Here is a 27,289-nt window from a genome sequence, read left to right as displayed (position 1 = left end):
AACAAGTGGTGAAGAGAATCTGATGACCCATGACCAACAAGATTGATGCAACACTTTAACAATGGGAGCTCCTAGATGAAAGGGTTGACTTTTTATTTTCGTCTTTTGTGTGAAAATAAATAAGAAGGGGAGCGGGAGGAAAATAAGAAAAACGGAAAAGAAAAGAAGAAAAAGAAAGAAGTATAAAACAAAAATCAAATTGTTAGTGGTCAACGACGAGTGATATACAATGAATAAGATTTGACAATCCACAACTAGCAAAATCGATGTTGCACTTAAACATTGAAGCTCTTAGAACAAGTGAGTTTGTTTTTTATTTTTTATTTTTGTGAAAATAAAAAGGGGGAAGGAATGAGAAATCCTAAGGAAAATGTGGAGGAAAAAGGAAAAGGGAAGGAAGGAAGAGATAAAGAAAGATAAAAGAAAAGTCGGTGACAACTAGTAGTTGTTGGCAAATGGCCGACAACAGTTGCCAACTATCACAGGCGCCCAATCATCAATTGTTGATGGTCACAACAGTCGGCTGAACGACGATTGCCCATGATCACGAGCTCACAACTATTTGGCTATCAATGATCATGACAGTCAGTTGCCAACCATTGCCTACTGTCACGACGATCAGGACAACCAATCGACATTTGTTGACAACAATTGTCGATAACCTTATAAGAGGTTGGAGAAGAATGAATATTTTTCTCAAACTTGTGCCATTTTTTGAAAACTCTATTCCAAACCCATGAGTTCATTTTTTTTTTAATCATGGAAGTTTTATTCAAAGTGCCCAAATATGGACTTGGCTTCAAAAGAGCCAAGTTCCCCTAATTCCGAAACCATGAGCCAAACACTCCCTAGATGATAGATGTAGAAGCAGTCGAAAAAGTGTCAATATTGTGCCTAATGTGCCTGGCTTGTTAGTTCAGTCTGATTTTACAAAAACTCTTTGCAAAAGTCTTGAAATTTGTAAAATCTTTGATCAAATCAAATCACCAATATTCTTTGCTTAAACTAGTAAGGACAAATCTCTATGCCGTTTTGGAGGAAACCCTAGTCCTCGAAGTTCTATAAAATATAGTAAACACTGTTCCAAATTATCAAGCTTCACTACCGTAGAGAAACTCTCGAAAATAATGTCCTACTCTCTCAGCCATTAATTATGAATTCTCGAATAAGATTTTCTATTTTTCTTGACCTCGAATTTATCTAGATTATGGGGGAAGGAAGGAAAAAAAAACTATATATAAATGACAGTTATAAAAAAAAGACGAAAAATCTACATAGAGTGATTAAAAAGTCAAACCCTATTTCCTTAGGAAAAAATCAATCCTAATTATCTAAAAATTCAATGTTCTTCACCTCTTTTAAATGGTGGAAGTCACCACATGTGCTTTGAACCAAAAAAAAAACTCCTTTCAATTTTTTTTTAATCTCTTGAGTAATTTTTGTCGGCAATTTGGGGATTAAATATAAATAGTTAGCAATGCCATAACTTAATCTATAGCTAATTGAGTTGACTGGGTCCACATGGCGGTAGTGGAAATCTTAAATAAGTAGATTCCGTTCCGATTCCGTTTCCAATCACGGCGGCATCCAGTGTTTTTCGGTATGTCTTTTCGTTTCCGAAGCGAGGAAAACCCCATCGCGCTCGTGGGGAAAAAGGAAAAAGAAAAATATAAACTAGAATTATTGACAAAGCCTATACCCACTCTGACCTGGTCGTTGTTATTTTATTGTCTTTCCATGACTTTGAAGAAGTGCATGAAAGGGATGGCTTCTGTCATCATCAGCTACAGCAATTTGAAACTCAAAGTAAAACTCAATAACAATAGATTCTAACCTTCCACAGCCACCACCACCTACCTTCCCTTTTCATCTTCTGAAACCCAAACATCTATTTTCAACTATTCATCCTCCCCAAAGCTTCCAATTCTTCCTGTATTCTCAGTGCTTCCCCTCCTGAAATGTGTCGATCACAGCAGTGGGCTTTTGTAGCCCTTCTGCTCCTCTGCTCCTCGTCGTCCTTACTAATTGTTGGTGCAGCAGAAATGGTTACCCACCCCTCTGAAGGTAATTCATCTTCTCCCTTCTAATTGATTTTCACATTTCTTTTCCCGCAAAATTATTCTTCCTCAATTCTCCTCTCAACATTTATTCTCCAAATTATCTGAAGCATCGCGCTCACCAGTTTCTAGATTCAGATTATGTCATGATTGAATTCACATCTTTTTCTGGATATCATCTATTTTTAGTATCATTTCCATGGTACTTTTAACTCAGAAGACCATGGACCAACTTAGCTCTTAATTCTTATGGTCTATCTAACCTTCTTCCTTGAAGTTTTGGTCACTCTTTCCTTTTATTTTCAGTGGACGCTTTGCTAGTCATCAAAAGAAGTTTGGTCGATCCTAATGGGAATCTGAGCAACTGGAACAGAGGAGACCCTTGTAATTCAAACTGGACTGGTGTTCTGTGCAATACTACATTGGATGATAACTATCTACACGTTGCTGAATTGTATGATCTCAAGTATTTATGGATTCTCGTAACTTATGTTAAGACGTATCTCCATCCATCCTTTGGTATCAGTTTAAAAATAACAATTTGTAATTGTTATTATGGAAGTTGTTGTTATGGACAATCTACAGTTCTTAATTTTATTAGTTAGTCACCGACCTAACTTTGGGACTTGAACATCTATGAAACGGCTTCTTGTTCAAATAATCGACTGCATACTCCAAATTTGTAAATTATTGCGTAGCGTGGTTATTTGCATTTCATATTTTGGTCAGTCATATATGAGGTGTTAAATTCTACTTTTCTCCTCATACCTTTTCATGAACAAGAGGCTAAACCATCGACCTGTACAATTCTTTGCAGGCAACTTCTAAATATGAGTTTATCAGGAAATTTGTCACCTGCGCTTGGTCGTTTATCTTACCTGAGAGTTTTGTAAGTAACTAAAGAACAGGAAACGGAACTTTCATTGAACTTAAACTAATAGGTTGATCTAGAATTTGATTTATCCATGTCGTGGGTGCCATGTGGTTTTCTCTCTCTGCTAATTCAGCTTTTTTGTATTTTGTGAAAAGGGACTTTATGTGGAATGAGATAAATGGGGAAATACCAAGAGAGATAGGCAACCTAACGTCCTTAGAACTGTTGTAAGCTGTTCTCCTTTTCTGCTGGTTTACTTATTCACTTTGACAAAGGTTGGTGGTTTATCTAAAAATATACTGATACACCATTATATATTCACTAAAATTTTTAATATGCTCATAATCCATGGACAAGTTCTCACAGTGTTAGTATATATAAACCACTCGATGTATCTGAATATTTATTATTACAAGGGAATAGTTGTAATATGGATCTGATACTTCATATTTCCTCTCCTGCACTGCTTTACTTTCTATAAAATGTTTACAGGCTTCTGAACGGGAACCAGTTGTCAGGTTCATTGCCTGAAGATCTTGGTAATCTTCTACATTTAGACAGAATACAGATTGACCAGAACCATATATCAGGACCTATACCCAAGTCTTTTGCAAACTTAAAAGCAACAAAGCATTTGTAAGCACGTTTCTGATTCTGAAAGGAGAAAATATTCCTTCTTTGCATCTTGAAGGTTTTTGTAATCCTCCTTTGCCTTTTTGGCTCAGTCACATGAATAACAACTCCATCAGTGGTGAAATCCCATCTGAGCTATCTGGATTGCCCAATCTTGTCCACTTGTAAGTTGCTCCCCCATCCTCACCACCACATATACTTTCTAATGCAAGTTTTGTTTCCTTGAAGTTTGTTGGCTTCTCCAGGCATTTGTAGTGTGTGCATACACTCTACACTGTACTTTTTTTAATATAAAAACTATTTAAATGCTTATACTTTTGGCTAATGACATATTTTCCCACTCTTGGCAGCCTTCTCGACAACAACAACTTATCGGGGAAACTTCCACCTGAGTTGTTTCAATTGCCAAACTTAGAAATACTGTATGCCTTCGTCTCCTGCCACCTTAATTGCTTCAAATATATATGAACACCCCTTCCCCGGCTCAGTCTTCTCTTCTTCTTCTTTTTCCTCCTTTTTTTTTTGTTGGGGGGGGGGGGGGGGGGGGGGGGTGGCATAATATATATTGTAAACTACGTTATAAACCATGGAGCCCAGTGCTTACTTTCTCACCCTGCTAACCTACCAAGAGAATATGTATAAGTCACAATGTTTGCATGTCTTTTCCAAAATTTTCGGATGTCTCCAAAGGGACATTTTAATAAAAAACTGATTGATAAGGACTCAATCTTAGGCGACTTCTGTTAGTATTTCAATCTCTTACGACAAGGTCTAAAAACCATATTCAAACTCATTAATAGGCGAGGGAAAAAAAGAAGAAGAGGGAATTGCAATAGTATGGAAGATGTACACCTTTGTCCAACTCAAATAATCATATTATCAAGAACATCATTCTAAGACATTAGACAAAATAAGCTAAGCTCAAAAACCAAACGCCCCCCCAATTCAAACAAATATCTTGGATGGAAAAATTCCCAAAGAGTTGAGAAAGAGAGCACCAGGTAGAGGCATTGATCCTTGCAATTTCAAATTACTCTGACCATTGAAGGGGTTTATCATGGAACACTCTTTGGTTTCTTTTAAATCTATATTCAGGAAGCAATGCTTTGACAGCATTAACCCATAATATTTGAGATTGAGGCTTCAAAGGAGTGGTTAATACTTAAAGAACGTTTTCTTTAAAGGAAGCTCCAAAAACCCAATAAAGATGAAAAATAGCTGGAAGCTTTTCCCAGCAAGCAAGAGAATAGCAGCAGTAAGAAAATAAATGTTGAAGATCTTCACTGGCAGCCATACATAACGGACAGATTATGGAGAAAGGCAGCGAGATAGCAATTTTCTTTGAAGAACCGAAGAACAATTTAAATATCCAAAGAGCATTATCCATGTGTAAAAGTATTATTTCTCACATATTACAAGGGTACAAGGCCTTAATTTAAATAGAATACAAACCTAATGAAAGAAGGAAAATATTGACAAAGAAGGAGAGAATCCTATAGTAATTACAACAAATAAAACTAAATAAAATAAAATATTTGCACAAATCAACAATCCCTTTCAAGATGTCTTCCATTGCCAACTCGTAATCAATTTGTCGAATTGTAAGTTTTGGAGCCTCTTTGTCAGTACATCAACAATTTGCTCTGTTGTAGGAAGATAGGTAGCGCATATCACTCCATTATCAATCTTCTCCTTTATAAAATATTTATCAATCTCTATATGTTTTGTCCTATCATGTAGGACTGGGTTGTGTGCTATGGATAAATTTCAATTATTTCCATAATCTTTTTATCCATATGTCCTCACAAATGCCATGTGCTAAAGCCCTGAATTCTGCTTCAGTACTACTCTTGGCTACCGCATTTTGTTTTTTGCTTCGCCATGTAACTAGATTGCCTTCAACAAAGGAACAATAGCCAGAAGTTGATCTCCTATCTGTGGTACTACCTGCCCAATCAGCATCAGTGTAAATTTCTATGTGTAAATGACTATTCTTCTTAAATAGTATCCCTTCCCCTGGCGTCCCTTTCAAATATCTTAGAATTTTGTAGGCAGCTTCAAAGTGGGTTGGCCGTGGGACATGCATGAATTGGCTCACCATACTGACAGCAAGAGCAATATCTGGACGAGTATGAGATAGATAAATAAGTCTTCCCACGAGTCTCTGATATTTCTGTATGAGATAGATAAATAAGTCTTCCCACGAGTCTCTGATATTTCTCCTTGTCTTTTATCTTTGTATCCTTTGCAGCTTGCAATTTTAAGTTTGGCTCAATAGGAGTTTCTGCTGTACAACAACCAAGTAAGCCCATCTCTTCAAGTAAGTCAATGACATATTTTCTTTGATTAACAAGGATACCTTGTTTTGACCTAGCAAATTCCATCCGTAGGAAGTATTTCAAGGTTCCCTGGTCTTTAATTTGGAATTCATTAGCTAGTTCATCCTTCAAGTTGTTCATCTCAGCTTCATCATTACCTGTAAGAATGATATCATCAACGTAAACTATTAAAACAACCATATTATCATGGCTAGTATGTTTGTAGAAAATGGTGTGATTTGCTCGACTCTGACGGAACCCATAACCTGTCACTGCTTGTGCTTTCTCAAAATATCCAAACCACGCTCTAGGAGATTGTTTAAGGCCATAGAGGGATTTCTTTAACTTGCAAACTTTGTTGGTTTCAAGGTTGGCTTCAAAACCTAGTGGTAAGTTCATAAATACCTCCTCCTCAAGCCCACCATTAAGAAAGGCATTTTTTACCTCAAGCTGATAAAGGTGCCACTCAAAATTAACTGCGATAGATAACAACACTCTAATGGAATTGTTTTTTGCAACAGGGGCCATTGTTTCATGATAATCACTCCCATAGGTTTGTGTAAAGCCTTCAGCAACCAGCCTTGCTTTGTATCTTTCAACGCTTCTATCAGCTTTGTACTTTATAGTGAACACCCATTTACACCCCATTGTTCTCTTATTTTCTGGAAGCTCAACAACTTCCAACGTGCCATTTTCTTCTAGAGCACTCATCTCTTCCATTGCTAAGTTCCAATTCGTATCATTCAAGGCTTCCTGTATATTCCTTGGCACAAATAGATTTGTTATCGTAGAGGTGAAAGCTCTATAATTATTAGACAATCTACGGTAAGAGAAGTAGTTTGCAATAGGGTATTTAGTACATCGACGGATACCTTTCCTATGGGCTATCAGAATATCAAGATTAGAGACATCAGGTAAAGGACTAGAAGGAGATGAAGAACTAGGAGAAATAGGGGTAGAGTGTCTAATACCTGGATCTTCAGGATCATTCATCGGAGTATTCAATTGGTTTTGTGATAAGTCAACTGTCCGATCTCGATCTCTTTGAGTCAAGTTTTTCTAATATAAACTTGAAGTTCAGGTTTTCGACTAGTTAAGTCAGTTTGTAGTGCTTCTCCCCCTGAAGAAGAACTCTCCCCACTTGACATCGGAGGACTAGAACTCATAATTTCAGGACCACTGATGTTTGAGAGAGATGAAGTGTCCCAAAAATTATCTTCAAGGTTATATGCCTCCCTTTAAAGAGAATTTAGGCTAAAAAATGGTTGATTTTCCAAAAAGGACACATCCATACTCTCAAAATACTTATTGGTCAAAGGATCAAAACATTTGTAAGCCTTCTTATGAAGGACATAACCTACAAAAATGCATTTAGTGGCTTGAGGTTCAAGTTTAGTTCGAGAAAGAGTAGAAGTATGGATATAAGCAGTACACCCAAACAATTTAATAGGGAAATCAGAGAACAGTCAGTTATTAGGAAAAAACTCATTGAAGTGATATAGAGGGGTTATAAAATTCAAAACCTTAGATGACATTTGATTGATCAAGTATGCAGTTGTAAGAATAGCATCACCCCACAAATATTTTGGAACATTCATAGAAAACATTAGGGCACGAGCAGCTTCATGTAAGTGTCTATTTTTTTCGTTCAGCAATGACATTCTGTTGAGGTGTGTCACGACACGTAACTTGATGAAAATTACCCTTATCTTGCAAAAAATTGGTTAATTGTTCATTGAAATATTCAATGCCGTTATCAGAGTGAAGAATTCAAATTTTAGTTTGAAATTGAGTCTTAATCATATGGTAAAACCGAACAAAAACTTCTTTTACCTCTGACTTTTTTGTTAACAAATAAAACCAAGTTAAACGAGTGTGATCATCTATAAAGGTAACAAACCAACGCTTACCACTATGAGTCAAGACTTTAGACGAACCCCAAACATCATTATGAATTAAGGAAAAAGGTGATGAAGCCTTGTAAGGTTTAGGCAAATAAGTGGATTGATGATGTTGGCAAAAATGTAACTTTCACATTGAAAAACAGAACAATCAAATCCGTTAAATAAATCGGTAAATAGATACTTTAAGTGGAAGAAATTTAGATGCCCTAATCTATGATGCCAAAGCATTATAATTTCTTTAACAAAAGGAGAACAAACACTACTCGAGCCCTGAACTTTTTCTATGACTAGCCAAAACGTCATCAAAGTAATAGAGACCATCAATCATCCTAGCACGTCCAATCATCCTTCCGAGTTCCGATCCTAAAAGATACAATGAGTTTCACAAAAGATAACACGACAGTTAGCATCCGTGGAGATTTTACTAACATACAACAAATTACAAGTTAATTTTGGAACAGGAAGGACAAAACGTAATGTAAGTTTTGTAGTCAAAGGGATAACTCATTTTCCTCATCGGCAATGCAAACTTTTTCATTGCAATACACAAGAGAATATGATTCGAATAAACAAGAGAAACTAGTCATATGATTAGAGACTCTGTAATCTATAATCCACGGAGATGAATTAAGGCAAGAGAGAGTTTTAGGACAAGTATCTGATTGTGCCAAGGAAACACTAGGATTACCAGATGATGAAGTGCTATTTAGCAACTTTAGAATTTGATCAATTTACTCTTTACTAAACAGGCTTGAGAATTTCGCTCACCTTGCTTAGAACTTTTCCAATTCGTAGGTTTTCCATGAAGTTTCCAACAAGTTTCACGCGTATGTCGAGGTTTATTGCAATGGTTGCACCAGACACGAGGCTTTTCATGTGGTTTGTTGGATTGATCAGAAGCCTTCATTGCAGTGTTTTCAGTCACCAACGTAGTGCATTCAACTGAGTCAATAGTTTTTTTGTAAACATAACATTCCTACGACTTTCTTCTCTGCGAACTTCTGAAAAAACATCATTAATAGTTGGATGGGTAGTTTTTCCAAGTGTTCTTCCTTTAACTTCATCAAACTCAACATTGAGGCCGACAAAGAACTTGTAAATACAACCATCTTCAACAGTTTCCTATAGTGCTTTTGGTCCTTTGTAGACTTCCACTCATACGTATCAAAAGGTCTTGCCAAATCCACTTTAGAGAGTGAAATATTGTGTAACTGAGTTAGTTCCTTGTCATATATCACTCAATTTCAAGTTCAACTCAAACACTTGTGACTGGTTGCCCAAGCCAAGTCATAACCATGGAGTTTTCAGCGTCACGTTCGGCGAATGACGGGTCATCTAGACTAAGGGCGGTCTTTTCTCCTGTGATGTAGCCAATCTTCCCTCATTCGGACACTTTGAGACCAACAAAGGAAATTTTCCCCATTAAGCAAATGGTGATTATTGAACAGTGGGACCGGTTGAATGGATACGATTGTTGCAAACTTTAGCGATGGGTGCCATAGTGTCCGACATATTGCTGGCAAAAACAAACCCAAAGAGAAAAAAATAGTAGATCTTGAAAGAAAAACCAGAAAATTGGATCCGGAAGAAAAACTAGAAAATTGAAGAGACAAACGGTGGCGGTGGTAGGAGGCAGCAACCGACAGTAGTGAGTAGTGGCAATGGTTGTAGACGTGACTGGCCGACAAACAGGAGAGAAACGGTGACGAATCAAAAATCAGAGAAGCAAAGCAACAAAACACAGAGGTAGAGAAGCTTGAAGGTCTGCAGCTTCGACGGTCGATGGCTCTGGTGGCGATGTGACATCCGGCAAGGCTCTAAGGGACCGGCGATGACAACGAACGAGGAAGAGCTCGACAGCGGTGCAACTAGGGTTTTTTTTTTTTAGGTTTTTCAAAAAATTAAGGTTTTTAGGGTTTCAGCACAATTTTATGCTCTAATACTATCTGTAAAAGTATTATTTCTTACGTATTACAAGGATACGAGGCCTTAATTTAAATAGAATATAGACTTAATGAAAAAAGGAAAATATTGGTAGAGTAGGAAAGAATCCTACAAAATAATTACATCAAATAAAACTAAATAAAATATAATATTTGCACAAATCAACGACCCAAATAAGAAAATTAATTCTTTTTGGACTATTTAACTTCCATAAGCCTTTAAAAACCTCCTTATCCATACTTTCAGCTGCTGTTAGTTTCTTGACACGAGATTTAACTGAAAAAAATTCCAGATGACTCCAAACTCCAGCTTCTAGAATATGAGACATTCCCCACTGACTTGCTGGATAACACTTGAAGAAGTTGCTGAAATTCCAGAATTTCTTCTTCTTTGAGTAAAATTCTAAAGTAAACAGCCCATGACAGTGTTCCTACATCCCAATGATTAGAAACCGAACCGTTTGGGAACTTTTTGCTACTCCATAGAGCTGAGGAAATCTCAGGCTAAGAGCTGAATAATCAATCCATGGGTCATTCCAAAATGAGATTCGATTACCATCATCAAGTTTGAAGGAAGCAAAACCTTCTACTTGCAACCATGCTCTCGAAATACCGATCCATGGACTTCTAAGACTCACTGCTTTTTCCAGCCGTATGCCATGAGTAAGAGTCTCTACTGTGAATGCTGTATATTACTTTACTCCATAAGGCATCTGGTTCTTGAAAAACTCTCCATCCCCATTTAGCAAGAAGAGCCAAGTTTTTGGACTTTAAACTTTAAACCTCCCAAACCGAGGCCACCATCCTTTTGAGATTTAGAAAGCAGCTCCCATTTGACTAGATGATTGATCTTGCTGCCACTATTTCCTTCCCATAAGAAAGATTTCATAATTCTTTCCGACATGGATTCGACTTCAGCCGGCATTAAAAAGAGGTACATGTAATAAATTGGCAAGTTTTCCAAAACTGATTTACAAAGGGTAAGCCTCCCACCTCTGGACAAAGTAAACCGTTTCAATCGATCAAGCTTCTTTTGAAATTTATGAATTACTGGCTGCCAAAATGCTCATTTTGGTATCACAATGTGTAAAAGAGAATCTTCTTTCTTTTGGCCTTGGGATCTATTCTCTTTGGCTTGCTTGCACCAGGAGATCGTTTTTGGCTTTTTTTCTTGGTCAAATTATGAGCTTCCTTGGTGTTTCACAGTTTCAGAGAAGATAATGCCAACTTGCTGATAGGTCCCAAATTGTAAAAGCGTACTAAAAGAAAGGGAAATAGGACTGACGAAACAAACATTTGGCAGAATCTTCTCCTATATGTAAAGAGGTTTACTCAGCTATATGGCAGTCTAAAGCTCCCAAAAGAATCAACATTCTTATTTGGGTAATGATTAATGGTTCTTTGAATTGTTTTTTTTTTCTTTTGAAAGAAAACATAACTAATGAAAGAGACTAATGTTCAAAAAGCAAGGAAACAAAATATTCAAAAAAAGACATAGAACTGCTGAAAACCCTAAGATGTCCATTCTAAAATTCATGAAAAAAGAGAGAAGACAAATGCTCCCCAATTCAAACAAATATCTTGGATAGAAAAGTTTGTAAAAAGCTCAGAAAGAGAACACGAAGATGAGGCGTTGAATCTTGCAGCTTCAAAACGATCTGACCATTGAATAGATTTATCATGGAACACCCTTTGAATTCTTTCAAACCAAATTACAACAAGTAGAACTTTCCCTGCATCGATCCATAATAGTTGAGCCATGGGCTTCAAGGATGGTCGAGATAAGACTTGAAGAACATTATCTTTGAATGAAACACCAAAGATCCAATGCCGATAACACAAGGACAGCAACTTCTTCCAACAAGCAAATGAATAACCACGATCAAAGAGTAGATACTGGAGATTCTTATAAGCAGCCAAAAATGGGACGGCAACTTTCTTTGAAGAACTGAAGAGCAATTTAAGGATGACCGAATAAGAACATTAATTCTTTTGGGGCTATTCAACTTCCAGAGTCCTTTGTAAACATATTTGTCCTAAGCTTTAGCTGCTGTCAATTGTTTGAAAAGAGAGTTAATCAGAAAATATTCCAGAAGACTCTAGTTAGAGCTCTCATCACCCTAACGAAACCAATTTAGTTTGCTTTTCTGATAGAATCTTGCTCTTCAGTGAGATAAATGCCCATCAATTCCCTTTGATTGCTGCACAAATAGTTAGTTCCATTTCAGACAAAGCAGAAGTCTCGGCTTTTGATTCAAGGAAAGATAAAACATTCTGGAAGCTTTTTCCTTCTTTTTTCTTTGGATTTCAACAGTTGCCCTCTACTTTTTAACAGCTTCTTTAACCTTTCTCAGTTTAAAATGTATAACAAAACCTGCCCATCCTTGAATGTTACAGCCAGCAATAGAATCTTCAATAATTTTAATGCACTTTGAATTTAGAAGTTAGCTATTGAAGAATTTAAAGGGGAATGACCCCAAAAATTAAGGAGATGATTTTCAAAATTTAATAATTACATAACTACCCTAACTTTGAAAACAGTTTACAGTAGAAGGGTAGGATTGTTGGAACTGTGGATGGGTCTCTGGAGAATGTCTGATCTCTTGTCAGTTTCCGATGAGTTTTGTAATGTTAGTTTATTTTTATTATTCTTAGGATTTCTGTTTATCTTCTTTCCCAGTTTTATTTATATGTCATTCGTTGTAGAATTTAGTCTGCACAAGTAATCTTCTGCATTTTTCCTTTTCAAATAAATTTGAATTTAACAGCCTGATTTTATTTGATTTGCAGTCAACTTGACAACAACAACTTCAGCGGGGCCACAATACCAGATTCTTATGGATATATGACTAAATTGTTGAAATTGTAAGTGATTTTTAAAGAGATTGTGCATGTTATTGTAAGCGAATTCAGCCTGAGGTAAGGCTAGATCCCATTTCTTTGGTTGATCACTATTAAGACAGCGAAGTAAGTTACCCAAAGTCCAGTTGGTGACCTCGGTTTGGCCATCCATTTGAGGATGGCTGGCTGAACTATACTTAAGCTTTGTATCCAACTTCTTCCATAAGCTCTTCCAGAAAAAAACTCATGAATTTTATGCCCCTATTAGACACAATACTCTTGGGAATGCAATGAAGGTGTACAATCTCTTTAAAGAATAAATGAGCAATATTAAGAGCATGAAGGTTTCCTACAAGGAACAAAATGGGCCAATGATTAACAATAACAAATATAGAATCATAACCCCCCATTGAGTTCGAGGCAACCCAAGAATAAAGTCCATAGACAAATCCTCCTAGTAGGAATTCAAAGAGGCGTATACAATCCTGTATTTTAAGAATGCCCTTTGGACTTTTGACAAACAAAATATTGTTTTCTAAATTTGTTAACATCTTTCCGTGGTTGAGGCCAAAAGAAATGTTCAGACTCTTAGTTTGAGAGGAATAAATTATTTTATTTCCAATGATTTTAACCATGAGATACAAAGCCTTTTTATATAGGAGAAAGGTTATATATATAAAAGGAAAAGTCTTAATAAGAATAAAAAGAACCTTAATGATTTTACAACACATCCATATATTTACAACCAACACTCTCCCTTAAGCTGGTTTAAATATATCTTCCATTGCCAGCTTGTCAAACATTCTATCAAATTGTACTTATGGTAGCCCTAGGGAGATAGGGAATACATATCATACCAGTTTCAATTTTCTCCTTAATGAGGTGTTTGTCGACTTCGATATGTTTTGTCCTGTCATGTAGAACTGGATTATGGGCTATAGAGATGGTAGCCTTGTCATAATATACTCGTATAGGAGTCTTTTGAAAGACCTTCAGTTCTTCCAATAATCCTTTTATCCATATTCCTTCATATACACCGTGAGCTCGAGCTCTAAATTCTGCTTCAGCACTGCTTCTGCCAACCACATTTTGTTTTTTGCTACGCCAAGTGACTAGATTACCTCCAACAAATGAACAATAGCCAGAAATAGATCTTCTATCCATTGTACTTCCTGCCCAATCAACATCAGTATAAACTTCAACCTGGAGATGGTTGTGTTTCTTAAACAATATGCTTTTTGCTGGAGTTCCCTTAAAATATCTCAAAGATTCTATATGCAACTTCAAAGCGGACCGGTTTTGGCGAGTGCATGAACTGACTTACCATGCTTACTACAAAAGCACTATCTGGACCGTAATTGATTGAAGCTAATGAAATAAACAACCTCACAGATGCCATTTTTACTACTGGAGAAAAAATATCAACATAGTCAAAACCATAAGTTTGTGCATAGTCTTTTGCTACGAGGCGTGCTTTTAATTGAGCAACAGAACCATCAGAATTGACTTTAGCTGCAAACACCCATTTGCAACTGATAGGTTTCTTTCCTGTAAGGAGAGAAACTAATCCCAAGTACAATTGTCATCTAAGTCATACAAGTTAGGATGAGACAAAGCTTCATGAACAGTTTTAGGGATGGAGACAGACTCTAAGAATGCAATGAATGAACATGTGGAAGACGACAAATGGTTATTTCAGACAAAAGAGGAAATAGGGTGAGTGCACTTACGTTTACCTTTACGAAGAGCAATAGGAAGATCATTGCTCATTTCTGGATCCAATGATGAAGAATACTCTGGTACATGGCACTGAACTGAAGGAGATGAAGATGCCTCTAGTACCGGGTATGGAGTTGAAGGAGGTTGTCGTCGATTATAGACCTTAATAATGGGTGGATGAATAGAGGTAGACATAGGTAGAGATGAGACGGGAAGAGGATCAGAAGGGGAAACAACTGTGTAGACAAGGAAATCATCTTCTGATTCCTTATGCTCCCCCTGATTCTTATTCGAAGAGAAAGAAGGTGACGAAAAGAATGAGGAATGTTCAAAGAACGTGACATCAGGAGAGACAAGATATTTATTTAGACTTGGACAATACTCTTAGGTTTGAGAAAGAATCAAAATACTATATTCATTCACCAAAGATATGAATATATACAAGTGTACAAAGCATAGAAAAGGAAAATATCACAAAATATTTACAAGAATGGAAAACCCTAACTATAGAATTATAACACTCCCCCTCAAGTTGGAGCATATATGTTAATCATGCCCAACTTGTTACATAGATAATCTATACATCTTCCATCCAATGCTTTCCTGAAAATATCTCCTAATTGTTCTCCAGTCTTCACATATCCTGCAGATACCAACCCTTGTTGAATTTTCTCACGTACAAAATGGCAATCAACTTCAATATGTTTAATCCTTTCATGAAATACTGGATTAGACGCAATATGAAGTGCTGCTTGATTATCACACCAAACTTTGTCGGTGTGGTGATTTCAAATCCCAACTCAACAAGAAGTTCATATATCCAAATCAATTCACACATAGATTGTGCTATTGCTCTATATTCTGATTCCGCACTTGAACGTGACACCACATTTTGCTTCTTACTCTTCCAAGAAATTAAATTACCACCAACAAAAACACAATACCCTGAGGTTGATCTTCTGTCTTCTTTAGATCTTGCCCAATCGGCGTCTGAGAAACATTCAATATCAGTATGACCATAATCCTTATATAATAAACCACGTCCGGGAGCAGCCTTTAGATAACAAAGAATTTGTTCCAATGCAGCCCAATGATCAACTGTAGGGCATGACATGTACTGACTCACAATACTTACTGAATAGGCTATGTCGGATTGAGTCATTGTAAGGAAATTAAGTTTTTCTACTAACCTCCTATATCTTTCAGGATCTTTTAGCAATTCTCCATCTTTTGTGAGCTATAAGTTGGGCATCATTGGGGTACTATATGGCTTAGCCCCTAGCTTTCCTGTTTCAGTCAACAAGTCAAGTACATATTTTCTTTGTGATAATAGAATTCCTTTCTTGCTTCTTATTACCTCAATTCTTAAGAAGTATTTCAACATGCCCAAATCTTTGGTATGGAATTGACTATGAAGAAAGGTCTTTAGAGACTGGATACCTAAAGCATCATCACCGGTAATCACAATATCATCTGCATATACGACTAACAAGATGACACCACCCTCAGGTCTCTTAAAAAAGACCGAATGATCTGACGTGCTCTTTTGCATTCCAAAGCTTTCAATCACCTGACTAAAATTTCCAAACCAAGCTCGTGGGCTTTGCTTTAATCCATACAAGGATTTACGAAGGCGACACACCGTTCCATTCTCCTCTTGAGCAACAAACCCTGATGGTTGCTCCATATACACCTCTTCTTGAAGATCACGATGAAGAAATGCATTTTTAATATCAAGCTGATGTAAAGGCCAATGATTGATTGAAGCTAAAGAAATAAACAACCTCACAAATGCCATTTTTCCTACAGGAGAAAAAGTATCAGCATAGTCAACGTCATAAGTTTGTGCGTAGCCTTTCGCTACAAGGCGCGCTTTTAACTGAGCAACAGAACCATCAGGATTGACTTTAACTGCAAACACCCATTTGCAACCGATAGCCTTCTTTCCTACAGGGAGAGAAACTAAATCTCAAGTACAATTATCATCTAAGGCAGTCATCTCCTCCACCATTGCGGCACACCAACCATGATGAGACAAAGCCTCATGAACAGTTTTAGGGATGGATACAGACTTTAAGGATGCAATGAATGAACATGTGGAAGGTGACAAATGGTTATATGAAACAAAAGAGGAAATAGGATGAACACATGTACGTTTACCTTTAAGAAAAGCAATTGGAAGATCATCACTCGTTTCTGGATCCAATGACGAAGAAGACTCTAGTACAGGGCATGGAATTGAAGGAGGTTGTCGTCGAGTATAAACCTTAACGATGGGTGGAAGAGTAGAGGTAGCCACAGGTAGAGATGAATCAGGAAGAGGATTGGAAGGAGAAATAACTGTGTAGACAAGGAAATCATCCTCTAATTCCTTAGGCTCCCCCGACTCTTATTCGAAGAGAAAGACGGTGATGAAAAAAATGGGGTATGTTCAAAAAACGTGATATTAGAAGAGACGAAATATTTATTTAGACTAGGACAATAACACCGATACTCTTTTTGGACACGGGAATAACCAAGGAAAATACATTTTAAGGACTTTGGATCCAGCTTGGTATGCTGAGGCCGAACATCCCCAACAAAGCAGGTACAACCAAATATTTTGGGTGGAATGGGAAACAAATGTTGCTTGGGGCATAAAGTACGAAAAGGTATCTTACCCTTAAGAATGGAAGAGGGCATGCGATTTATTAAGAAACAAGCTGTGGAAACAGCATCAGCCCGAAAGGATTTTGGAACATGCATCTGAAACATCAAAGCTCTGGCTGTCTCAAGGAGATGACGATTCTTTCGTTCTGCAACTCCATTTTGAGATGGAGTATCGACACAAGAAGATTGATGAAGAATGCCATGGGTATTTAAATAAGACTTGAGTGTTTGAGAGAAATATTCCTTAGCATTATCACTTCGTAGGATTTTAAGAGCACCACTAAACTGAGTTTGAATTTCAGCATGGAAGTTACGAAAATGAGAAAGTAACTTAGAACGACTTTTCATTAAATATAACCATGTAACACGAGAATAATCATCGACAAATGTAACAAAATACCTAAGTCCTCCTTTGGACTCAACAGGACAAGGACCCCAAACATCAGAATAGACTAATTCAAAAGGAGCACTAGCTCGTTTATTGACTCGAATTCAAACGATGAAATTTAGCAAATTGACATGACTCACAATCTAAAGAAGACAAATGTTGAAGTTGTGGATGAAGACTCTTCAATGCAGAGATAGACGGATGACCCAAACGACAATGCTCTACAAAGGGAGACGACACGCTTGAGCATGTGATGGCCGTAGGTGTTTGTGGTTCAAAGATGTAAAGGCCTCCAAATTCACGCCCTTTACCAATAGTCTGTTTCGTTGTAAGATCTTGAAATAAGCAATAACCAGGAAAAAAGGAGACACAACAATGAAGATCACGAGTGGGTTTACTGACCGAAATCAAATTAAACGAGAAATGTGGTAAATTAAAAACCGATGACAAAAAAATTGATTCAGTAAGATGGACGGTTCCTGATCCTAAAACAGGAGTGGAGGTTCCATCAGCTAGTGAGATTAGGTGAAGAGGTAGATGTACAAAGGTTAGAGAATAAACTGGGGTTACCTGTCATATGGTCTGTAGTGCCAGAGTCAATGACCCATTTTGACGTGGAGGAAGAAGGCATTTAGAAATGTTACCTGTCTCTGCGATGGCCGTAATGGGAGTAGAAGATGATGCCCTCAATGACTCTTGATACTGCTGAAATTTAGCAAACTCCTCTGCAGAAATCGTAATTGACTTGTCAAGATTATCAGGCCGACATGTGCAGAGGGTGATGGCATCCTTTTACCCTTATTCAACAATCTTCTGCATTCACGCTTCGTATGTCCTGGTTTATGACAATAATAGCAAACAACACCTCTTGGATTTGATCTTTGGTTATTGGGATGACCTTTGCAGTTATTTGATTCAACCCCTTATTACCTCTATAATCGTTTGTGCGCCCAATCAAAGCACTACTAGAATTCAATGACGTACCTGCTTGTGTCTTCTCAGTACGAAGTATTCGAGTGTAAGCTTCTTCCAACATGAGATATTTGAGCTTAACACTTGATCTTTGGCCATCTCATATTTAGGTGCAAGACCTACTAAAAAGCTCATGATAAACAACTTTTCACGTTGAGCCATTAAAACTTTTGGATTCATGCTGATTGGCATCAAGGCATTGAATTCCGCGCATGTATTTTTAACCTCTATAAAGTAGCTTGTAAGAGATTTTTCTCCTTGATCAGGTTGATATAGAGTCTTACAAACATCAAATACTCTATTAATATTCTCTTTCCCTGAATAAAGGAAATCCAAATATTCCAATAGTTCCTTGACTGATTTGCAGTGATTTACTAGTTCAACAATTTCACGGTTAATAGAATTCTTGATTTGTAGAAGCATTCTTGAATCGTCCTGCCACCAAATCTTCTTATTAGCATCAATCAGTGACTCTTCTGTGATGTGATCATCCATCTCCATGCTCCTAATAAAGTGGCGAACATTTGATCTCCATGAATAGTAGTTGGATCCATTCAACTTGTGTTCAGTTACTTTTGACACCATAGGAACAATCTCAGACATGACTATTGGTTTCTTATCAGCCATTACCTAAAAAAATAGACACCGGACAGCAGAGAATCAAACCCTAATTTATCAAAGAGATGTCTTTACAAGCAGTGAGTATATCTATATATCCCAAACAAACATACCACCAAGAAGAGTAAACAAAACTGAGGAAACCCACAGAAGACGAACCAAAAACAATGGTGTGCGCGCCGGCGCGTGGACGGACGACAAAGGAACAAGCGGCACGTGAGCCTCACGCGCTGGTCAGATGGGATTCGAACTTTGGGTTTTGTAGATCGGCGGCTGGGCTCCTCGATGGACTGGGTGGTGTCGAAAAAATAGCCTTTTTTTTTCTCCCGGCGGCGGCGGCGGCGGCTAACGACGGCGAACAAACCAAAGACGGCGACTGTGAGCAAAAGTGTAAACTCACCTCTCCACAAAACCCTCACAAACGGGTTCTAAATTCTCAAACCCTAAGGTTCACAAAACCCTAAGTTTATTTAGAGAGCTCTGATACCATGTAAAACTCTTAGGTTTGAGAAAGAATCATAATACTTTATTCATTCACCAAAGATATGAATATATACAAGTGTACAAAGCATAGAAAAGGAAAATATCACAAAATATTTACAAGAATGGAAAACCCTAACCTTAGAATTATAACAACACTGATACCCCTTCTGAACACGGGAATAACCAAGGAAAATACATTTTAAGGACTTTGGATCTAGCTTGGTATGTTGAGGCCGAACATCCCAAGCAAAGCAGGTACAACCAAATATTTTGGGTGGAATGATAAACAAATGTTGTTTGGGATAAAGTACGAAAAGGTATCTCACCCTTAATAATGGAAGAGGGCATGTGATTTATTAAGAAACAAGTTGTGGAAACAACATCAACCTAAAAGGATTTTGGAACATGCATCTGAAACATTAAGGCCCTGGTTGTTTCAAGAAGACGACGATTCTTTCGTTTTGCAACCCCATTTTGAGATGGAGTATTGACACAAGAAAATTGATGAAGAATGCCATGGACATCTAAATAAGACTTAAGTGCATGAGAGAAATATTCTTTAGTATTATTGCTCCGGATGATTTTAAGACCACCACTAAACTGAGATCAAATTTCAGCATGAAAGTTACAAAAATGAGAAAGTCACTCAGAATGATTTTTGATTAAATACAACCACATTACACGAGAATGTTGAAACTGTTCAACATAGAGATAGACGGGTGACCCAAACAATAATGTTCTTCAAAGGGAGACGACACGCTAGAGCATGTGATGACTATAGGTATTTGTGGTTCAAAGATGTAAAGACCTCCAAATTCACACCATTTACCAATAGTCTGTTTTGTCGTAAGATCTTGAAATAAGTAATAATCAGGAAAAAAGGGGACATAACAATGAAGATCACGAGTGAATTTACTAACCGAAATCAGATTAAAGGAGAATTGTGGTAAATCTAAAACCGAGGACAAAGAAATTGATTCAGTAAGATGGACGGTCCCTGATCCTAGAACAGAAGTTGAAGTTCCATCAGCTATAGTGACACTAGGTGAGAAGGTAGATGTACAAAGGTTGGAGAATAAATTGGAGTTACTTGTCATATAGTCTATAGCGCCAAAGTCAATGACCCATTTTGAAATGGAGGAAAGAAGACATTTAAAGATGTTACTTGTCTCTGCGATGGCAGTATTGGGAGTAGAAGATGATGCCATTAATGACTCTTGATACCGTTGAAATTTAGAAAACTTCTCTGCAGAGATCTTAATTAACTTGTCAAGATTACCAGGAGTAGAAGTGACATGTGTAAATGGCGCCCTTTGATCCTTACTCAACAATTTTTTGCATTCATGTTTTGTACGGCCAGGTTTACGACAGTAATAGCAAACAACATCTCCTAAATTTGATTGTTGGTTATTGGGATAACTTTTGGAGCTATTTGATCCAATCCCCTTATTACCTCTATAGTCATTTATGCGCTCAATTAAAGCATTGCTAGAATCAGATGACATAATTGGTGGCTTCTCTGTACGAAGTATTCGAGTCTAAGCTTCTTCCAATGATGAGATGTTTGAGCTAGACAAAACTTGATCTCTGTCCATCTCATATTTAGGTACAAGCCCAACTAAGAAACTCACGATAAACAACTTTTCCCGTTGAGCCATTAGAACTTGGCTCAGAACTTTTGGGTCAGTGCTAATTGGCATTAAGGCATTGAATTCCACACATGTATTTTTGACCTCCATAAAGTAATTTGTAAGGGATTTCTCTCCTTGATCAGGTTGATATAGAGTCTTATACACATCAAACACTCTATTAGTGTTCTCTTTCCCAGAATAAAGAAAACCCAAATACTCCAATAGTTCCTTGACTGATTCAGAGTGATTTACTAACTCAACGATTTCACGGTCGATCGAATTCTTGATTTGTAGAAGCATTCTTGAATCGTCTTGCCACCAAATCTCTTTAGTAGCATCAGTCGGTGGCTCTTCCTTGATATGATCATCCATCTCAATGCTCCTAATAAAGTGGTGAACATTTGATCTCTAGGAATAGTAGTTTGATCCATTCAACTTGTATTCGGTTACTTTTGACATCATAGGAATCATCTCAGACGTGACTATTGGTTTCTTATCAGCCATTACCTAAAAAAATCAGACAAAAAGACATATTAAAATTTAAAGGAAAGTTGTGTTGAAGCAAACCCTAATTTACCGAAGAGATTTTTCCTTCAATGAATCTCAAACAGTAAGTATATAACCCAAACAAACACACCAAGAGAGGAAACAAATCCGATGACACCCACAAAAGACGAACCATAACGTTGCACATGCCTACATGTGTCGGTGCGTGGATCGGACGCCGAGAGAAGAGGCGACACGTGAGCTTCACGCGCTAGTCAGATGGACACCGAACTTTGGGTTCTATAGATCGGTGGTTGGGCTCCTCGTTGGACTGGGCGGTGTCGAAAAATAGCGGTGGTGGCAGTGGTTGACGGCGGCTAACGACGGCGAACAAATCGAGGATGGCAGCGGTGGGCAAAAGTATAAACTTACCCTTCCACAAAAAACCCTAGATGTAACACAAAAAGGTTCTAAATTCTCTAACCCTAAGGTTCACAAAACTCTAATTTTCTAGAGCGCTCTGATACCATGTAAAACTCTCAGGTTTGAGAGAATCAGAATACTTTCTTCCATTCACTAAAGAAACATATATATACAAGTGTACAAGAATGAATCATTTTGATACCAATAGTATCAAGTATCTATGCTTGTAAAATGGCGATCTTCACGAATTCGATTTCTTTGGGATTTGTATCATACCAATTACATCGAAATAAAACAACTTGTTTCCTTTCGACATACTTCAATTCGATCACTTCTTTTAAGATACCATAGAAGTCGACCCCTTCACGATCATGTCCTCCAAAAACACAAACTCTACTATTTTGAGTTGTGCAATGATCATCCCGATCTTTTGAGTTGAATTAAACACCATTGTATATACAACTCCCATACGAACTAATTCAAATATCAGGGCCACTTGAAAGTGCATACAACTCACGCACGATTCGTTAGTCATCGACTGAATTTTCGATTGTATCTTAAGTAACATTAGCAACTCACAATCACTATACAATTATGATAATGATTACAACACACAGAAACATACTCCAATGCATATAAACTTTGATTTTAACCCAATCTGGAAATTGTGCTTCATGCATCTCAAGAACATTAGCTTCATTTCTATTTTGTAGCTCAATCTCGTGTTCACTATAAGATCGTAATATCAGTAACAAATAAAAAATTTTCATGAAGAAAACTTTCATTAATGTACTAATTTCATGCCTTCTATATGGATCTACTGCTTCACAATTTGTTAAAACATACCAATGAGCTTTTTGTAGTTCAACACGTGATAACTCTTTCATTCATGAACCACTGATTGGACCTACTTTTTGTGAAAATATAGGTTGATGTCCATTGTCTTTTGAGGTACCAAGATCTAATGTATCAACATTTCGAACTGTTCTGTTGAACTTGGTTTCAATTCCATGCAAATCGAACTGTTCTGTTGAACTTGGTTTCAATTCCATGCAAATACATTGAACAAAAGGTCAATGCTTCATTACCTCCCATATTATCACTTGTTTCAACTCTGATGGAGCTCCCATCACCTTGATTTTCAATCTCTCCCCCACTTGTTAAATCGGTTAACAATGCACGCATTTCATTTTCATTAGCTATATCTTCATGATTAGGCTCCACAGATTCTTTACGTCTACGAGTTTCTATAGATTCCAAAAAAGAAAAGTCTGGAGTTTCTCCATGATAAATCCATCTATCATAGGTGACAGCCATTCCATATCTATATAAATCACTTTCGACATCACAAGGTCTTTTCATTATGACATTTTGACAACTTTTGGATGGACAACGTGTATACCTTCTCTTATTGACATGTTCCTTTGCCAAGCTAATAAATGATCTTATTCCGTCTGTATATTCTTTACATAATCTATTTCGAAGTTTTGTCCCACTTTTATCCATATTTTTATCCTACAGAAAAAATAAAATAAAAGGGCAAGATCACAATTTCATTATGATTTTTAATCAAACAATAATATCCAAGTATTTTATCGACATGCTCACTGCTAGAAACCATTATTCTTTTCTCTTATTAATCTTAGGAGGAAAGAGTTTCTTAAATAGAAGAAATACCCAATTACAAATAAGGAAAGAATAAAATAATTACAAATAAGGAAAGAATAAAATATAGCAAATATAATACAATAAGTACAATATAAAATTTCACAATAAAGGAAATAATCAACACTCCCCTTCAAGCTGGTTTGAAGATAGCATTCATAGTCAGCTTGTCAATCAACTTGTTGAATTGCCATTTTGGAAGACCTTTGGTTAACACATCTGCAATTTGCTCTGGTATCGAGAAAAAGGGAATGCATATTATTCCTGCATCAATCTTTTCCTTTACGAAGTGTTTATAAACTTCAATATGTTTGGTCCTATCATGAAGGACTGGATTGTGGACAATGAAAATTGCTGACTTGTTATCACAATAGACGCGTATGGGCATTGTCTGAGAGATTCAATTCTTCCAATAGTCTTCTTATCCATATGCCCTCACAAATACCATGGGCTAATGCCCTAAATTCTGCTTCAACACTACTTCTTGCAACCACACTTTGTTTTTTATTTCGCCACGTAACTAGATTTCCTCCAACAAAAGAACAATACCCTGAAGTAGATCTTTTATCAGTTGTGCTTCCTGCCCAATCAGCATCAGTGTAAACCTCAATATTTAGGTGGTCATGCTTCGTGAATAATATACCTTTTCCTAGAGTACCTTTCAAATATCTCAAAATTCTATAAACTGCTTCAAAGTGAACTGATCCGGGAGCATGCATGAACTGACTTACTACATTAACTGCAAAAGCAATGTCAGGACATGTGTGAGAGAGGTATATGAGTCTCCCTATAAGCCTCTGGTACTTTTCCTTTTCTTTTACTTCTTTTTTAGTTGCAGTAACCAATTTTAAATTTTGCTCAATAGGAGTTTCTGCTATCTTGCAACCAAGTAAACCCGTCTCATTCAGTAGGTCAAAAATATACTTCATCTGGTTGACAAGAATGCCATTTTTAGATCTGGCAAACTCCATTACTAGGAAATACTTTAAGGTTCCCAGGTCCTTGATTTGAAAATCATTAGCAAGGTTTTTCTTCAAGATATTCAGTCCTGTCTCATCATTACCCGTAAGAATGATATCATCAACATACACTATCAAAATAACCAACTTACCACTTCCATCATGTTTATAGAACATAGTATGATCAACTTGACTTTGACTGAATCCATAACTTGTGGTTGCCTTTCCAAACCGTTCAAACCATGCTCTGGGAGATTGTTTAAGCCCATATAATGATTTCTTTAACTTGCACACTTTGTCAATCCCGAGATCCACCTCAAAACCTGGCAAGTCCATAAAAACCTCTTCTTCAAGATCCCCATTGAGAAAGGCATTCTTCATATCAAGTTGATAAAGAGGCCAATCAAAATTAACTGCTACAGACAACAAGATTCTAATAGAATTAATTTTAGCTACTGGAGCAAATGTTTCTTGATAATCAATACCATAGGTCTGAGTGAACCCCTTGGCAACCAATCTGGCCTTGTACCTTTCAATACTACCATCAGCTTTACATTTTACAGTGAACACCCATTTGCATCCCACCGTCTTCTTATTTTTTGGTAGTTCGACTATGTCCCATGTGCAATTTTGTTTCAGTGCATTGAACTCTTCCATCACGGCTAATATCCAATTCAAATCATTTAGGGCTTCCTGTATATTCCTTGGAACAAATAGGTTGGTTATTTTGGATGTGAAGGCTTTATGACAGTCGGACAATCTATGATAGGAAAGATAGTTTTCAATGGGATATTTGGTGCATTTACGAGTACCTTTCCTATGGGCAATTGGAATATCAAGATCAGAGACATTAGGTAAAGGATTAGAAGGAGATGAAGAACTAGGAGAAATAGGAGTAGAGTGTCTAATACCTGGATCTTCAGGATCATTCATCGGAGTATTTGATTGGTCCTGTGATAAGTCAATTGTCTGATCTCGGACTCTTTGAGTCAAGTTTCTTCTAGTATAAACCTGAAGTTTAGGATTTCGACTTGTAGAGTCATTTTGTAGTGTTTCTCCCCCTGAAGAAGAACTCTCCATACTTGGTATCGAAGGACTAGAGGTCATAATGGTAGGACCATTGATGTTTGGGAGAGAGAAAGTATTCCAAAAATTATCTTCAAAGTTAGATATCTCCTCATGAAGAAAATTTGGGCCAAAAAAAGGTTGATTTTCCAAAAAAGACACATCCATACTCTCAAAATACTTGTGGGTCAAAGGATCAAAACATTTGTAAGCTTTCTTATGAGAAACATAGTCTACAAAAATGCATTTAGTGGCTCGAGGATCAAGCTTAGTTCGAGAAAGAGGAGATGTATGGACATAAGTAGTACACCCAAACAATTTAATTGGTAAATCAGAAGACAGCCGGTTATTAGGAAAAAACTCATTGAAGTGATTAAGAAGGGTTTTAAAATTCAAAACCTTCGACGACATTCGATTGATCAAATATGCAGTTGTAAGAACGACATCACCCCACAAATATTTTGGAACATTCATAGAGAACATAACGGCACGAGCAACTTCAAGTAAGTGTCTACTCTTTCGCTCAGCAATGCCATTCTGCTGAGGCATGTCACGACACGTAGCTTGATGAAAAATGCCCCTTTCTTGCAAAAAATTGGTTAATTGTTCATTGAAATATTCAGTGCCGTTATCAGAGTGAAGAATTTGAATTTTAGTTTGAAATTGAGTCTCTATCATATTGTAAAATCGAACAAAAACCTCTTTTACGTCTGACTTTTTTGTTAACAAATAAAGCCAAGTTAAACGAGTATAGTCATCTATAAAGGTAACAAACCAACGGCTACTACTATAAGTTAAGACTTTAGACGGACCCCAAACATCAGTATGAATTAAGGAAAAAGGTGATGAAGCCTTGTACGGTTTAGGCAAATTGGTGGATCGATGATGTTTGGCAAAAATGCAACTTTCATATTGAAAAACTGAACAATCAAATCCTTTAAATAAATCGGGAAACAGATACTTTAAATAAAAGAAATTTAGATGCCCTAATCTACGGTGCCAAAACATGATAGTTTCTTTAACAGAAAGAGAACAAACACTACTCAAGCCCTGAACTTTTTTATGACTAGCAGAAACTTCATTAAAGTAATAGAGACCATCAATCATCCTAGCACGTCCAATCGTCCCCCCCGATTCCTGATCCTGAAAGATACAATGAGTTTCACAAAAGATAATACGACAGTTAGCATCCTTATAGAGTTTACTAACAGACAACAAGTTACAGGCTAATTTTGGAACATGAAAGATAGAACGTAATATAAGTTTTGTAGTCAAAGGAATAGTTCCTTTTCCTGCAATAGAGGTGAAGCTGCCATCGGCAATGCGAATTTTTTCATTGCAATACACAGGAGAATATGATTCAAATAAACAAGAGGAACTGGTCATATGATCAGAAGCTCTAGAGTCTATAATCCATGGAGATGAATTAAGACAAGAGAGAGCTTGAGGACAAGTACCTGATTGTACCAAGGAAACACTAGGATTACCAAATGATGAATTGGTCAGTAGGAGCTTCAAAATTTGATCAATTTGCTCTTTGTTAAACGAGCAGGAGTCAACAACATTAGCATTAAAGGCATGTTGCTTAGAACTTTTCCAATTCGCAGGTTTTCCATGAAGTTTCCAATAAGTTTCACATGTATGTCGAGGTTTATTGCAAT

The 27,289-nt window shown here is 37.0% G+C and overlaps 1 protein-coding gene across 2 annotated transcripts in view; it reads left to right on the top strand.

The window, feature by feature from the left end:
- Window positions 1-1,820: 1,820 nt before the first annotated feature.
- Window positions 1,821-27,289, top strand: part of LOC120083996 (Leucine-rich repeat protein kinase family protein) — a 46,578-nt gene continuing 21,109 nt past the window's right edge. Inside the window, exons 1-8 of one of the 2 annotated variants that reach the window (XM_039039900.2) lie at window positions 1,821-2,064; window positions 2,364-2,511; window positions 2,875-2,946; window positions 3,087-3,158; window positions 3,424-3,567; window positions 3,657-3,728; window positions 3,915-3,986; window positions 12,520-12,594. In XM_039039900.2, coding sequence (XP_038895828.1) covers window positions 1,959-2,064; window positions 2,364-2,511; window positions 2,875-2,946; window positions 3,087-3,158; window positions 3,424-3,567; window positions 3,657-3,728; window positions 3,915-3,986; window positions 12,520-12,594 — 761 coding nt within the window. In that variant the 5' untranslated portion in view covers window positions 1,821-1,958. Of the gene's footprint in view, window positions 2,065-2,363; window positions 2,512-2,874; window positions 2,947-3,086; window positions 3,207-3,423; window positions 3,568-3,656; window positions 3,729-3,914; window positions 3,987-12,519; window positions 12,595-27,289 lie in introns of both variants that reach the window. The other variant, XM_039039901.2, reaches the window with a different exon arrangement.

Source organism: Benincasa hispida, chromosome 8, assembly GCF_027475165.1.
Source record: "Benincasa hispida cultivar pf3 chromosome 8, pf3_genome.v1.1, whole genome shotgun sequence".
NCBI classification, from domain to species: Eukaryota; Viridiplantae; Streptophyta; class Magnoliopsida; order Cucurbitales; family Cucurbitaceae; genus Benincasa; species Benincasa hispida.
The sequence above is the reverse complement of the archived record's forward strand: the minus strand, read 5'-3'. Positions and strand labels throughout refer to the sequence as shown.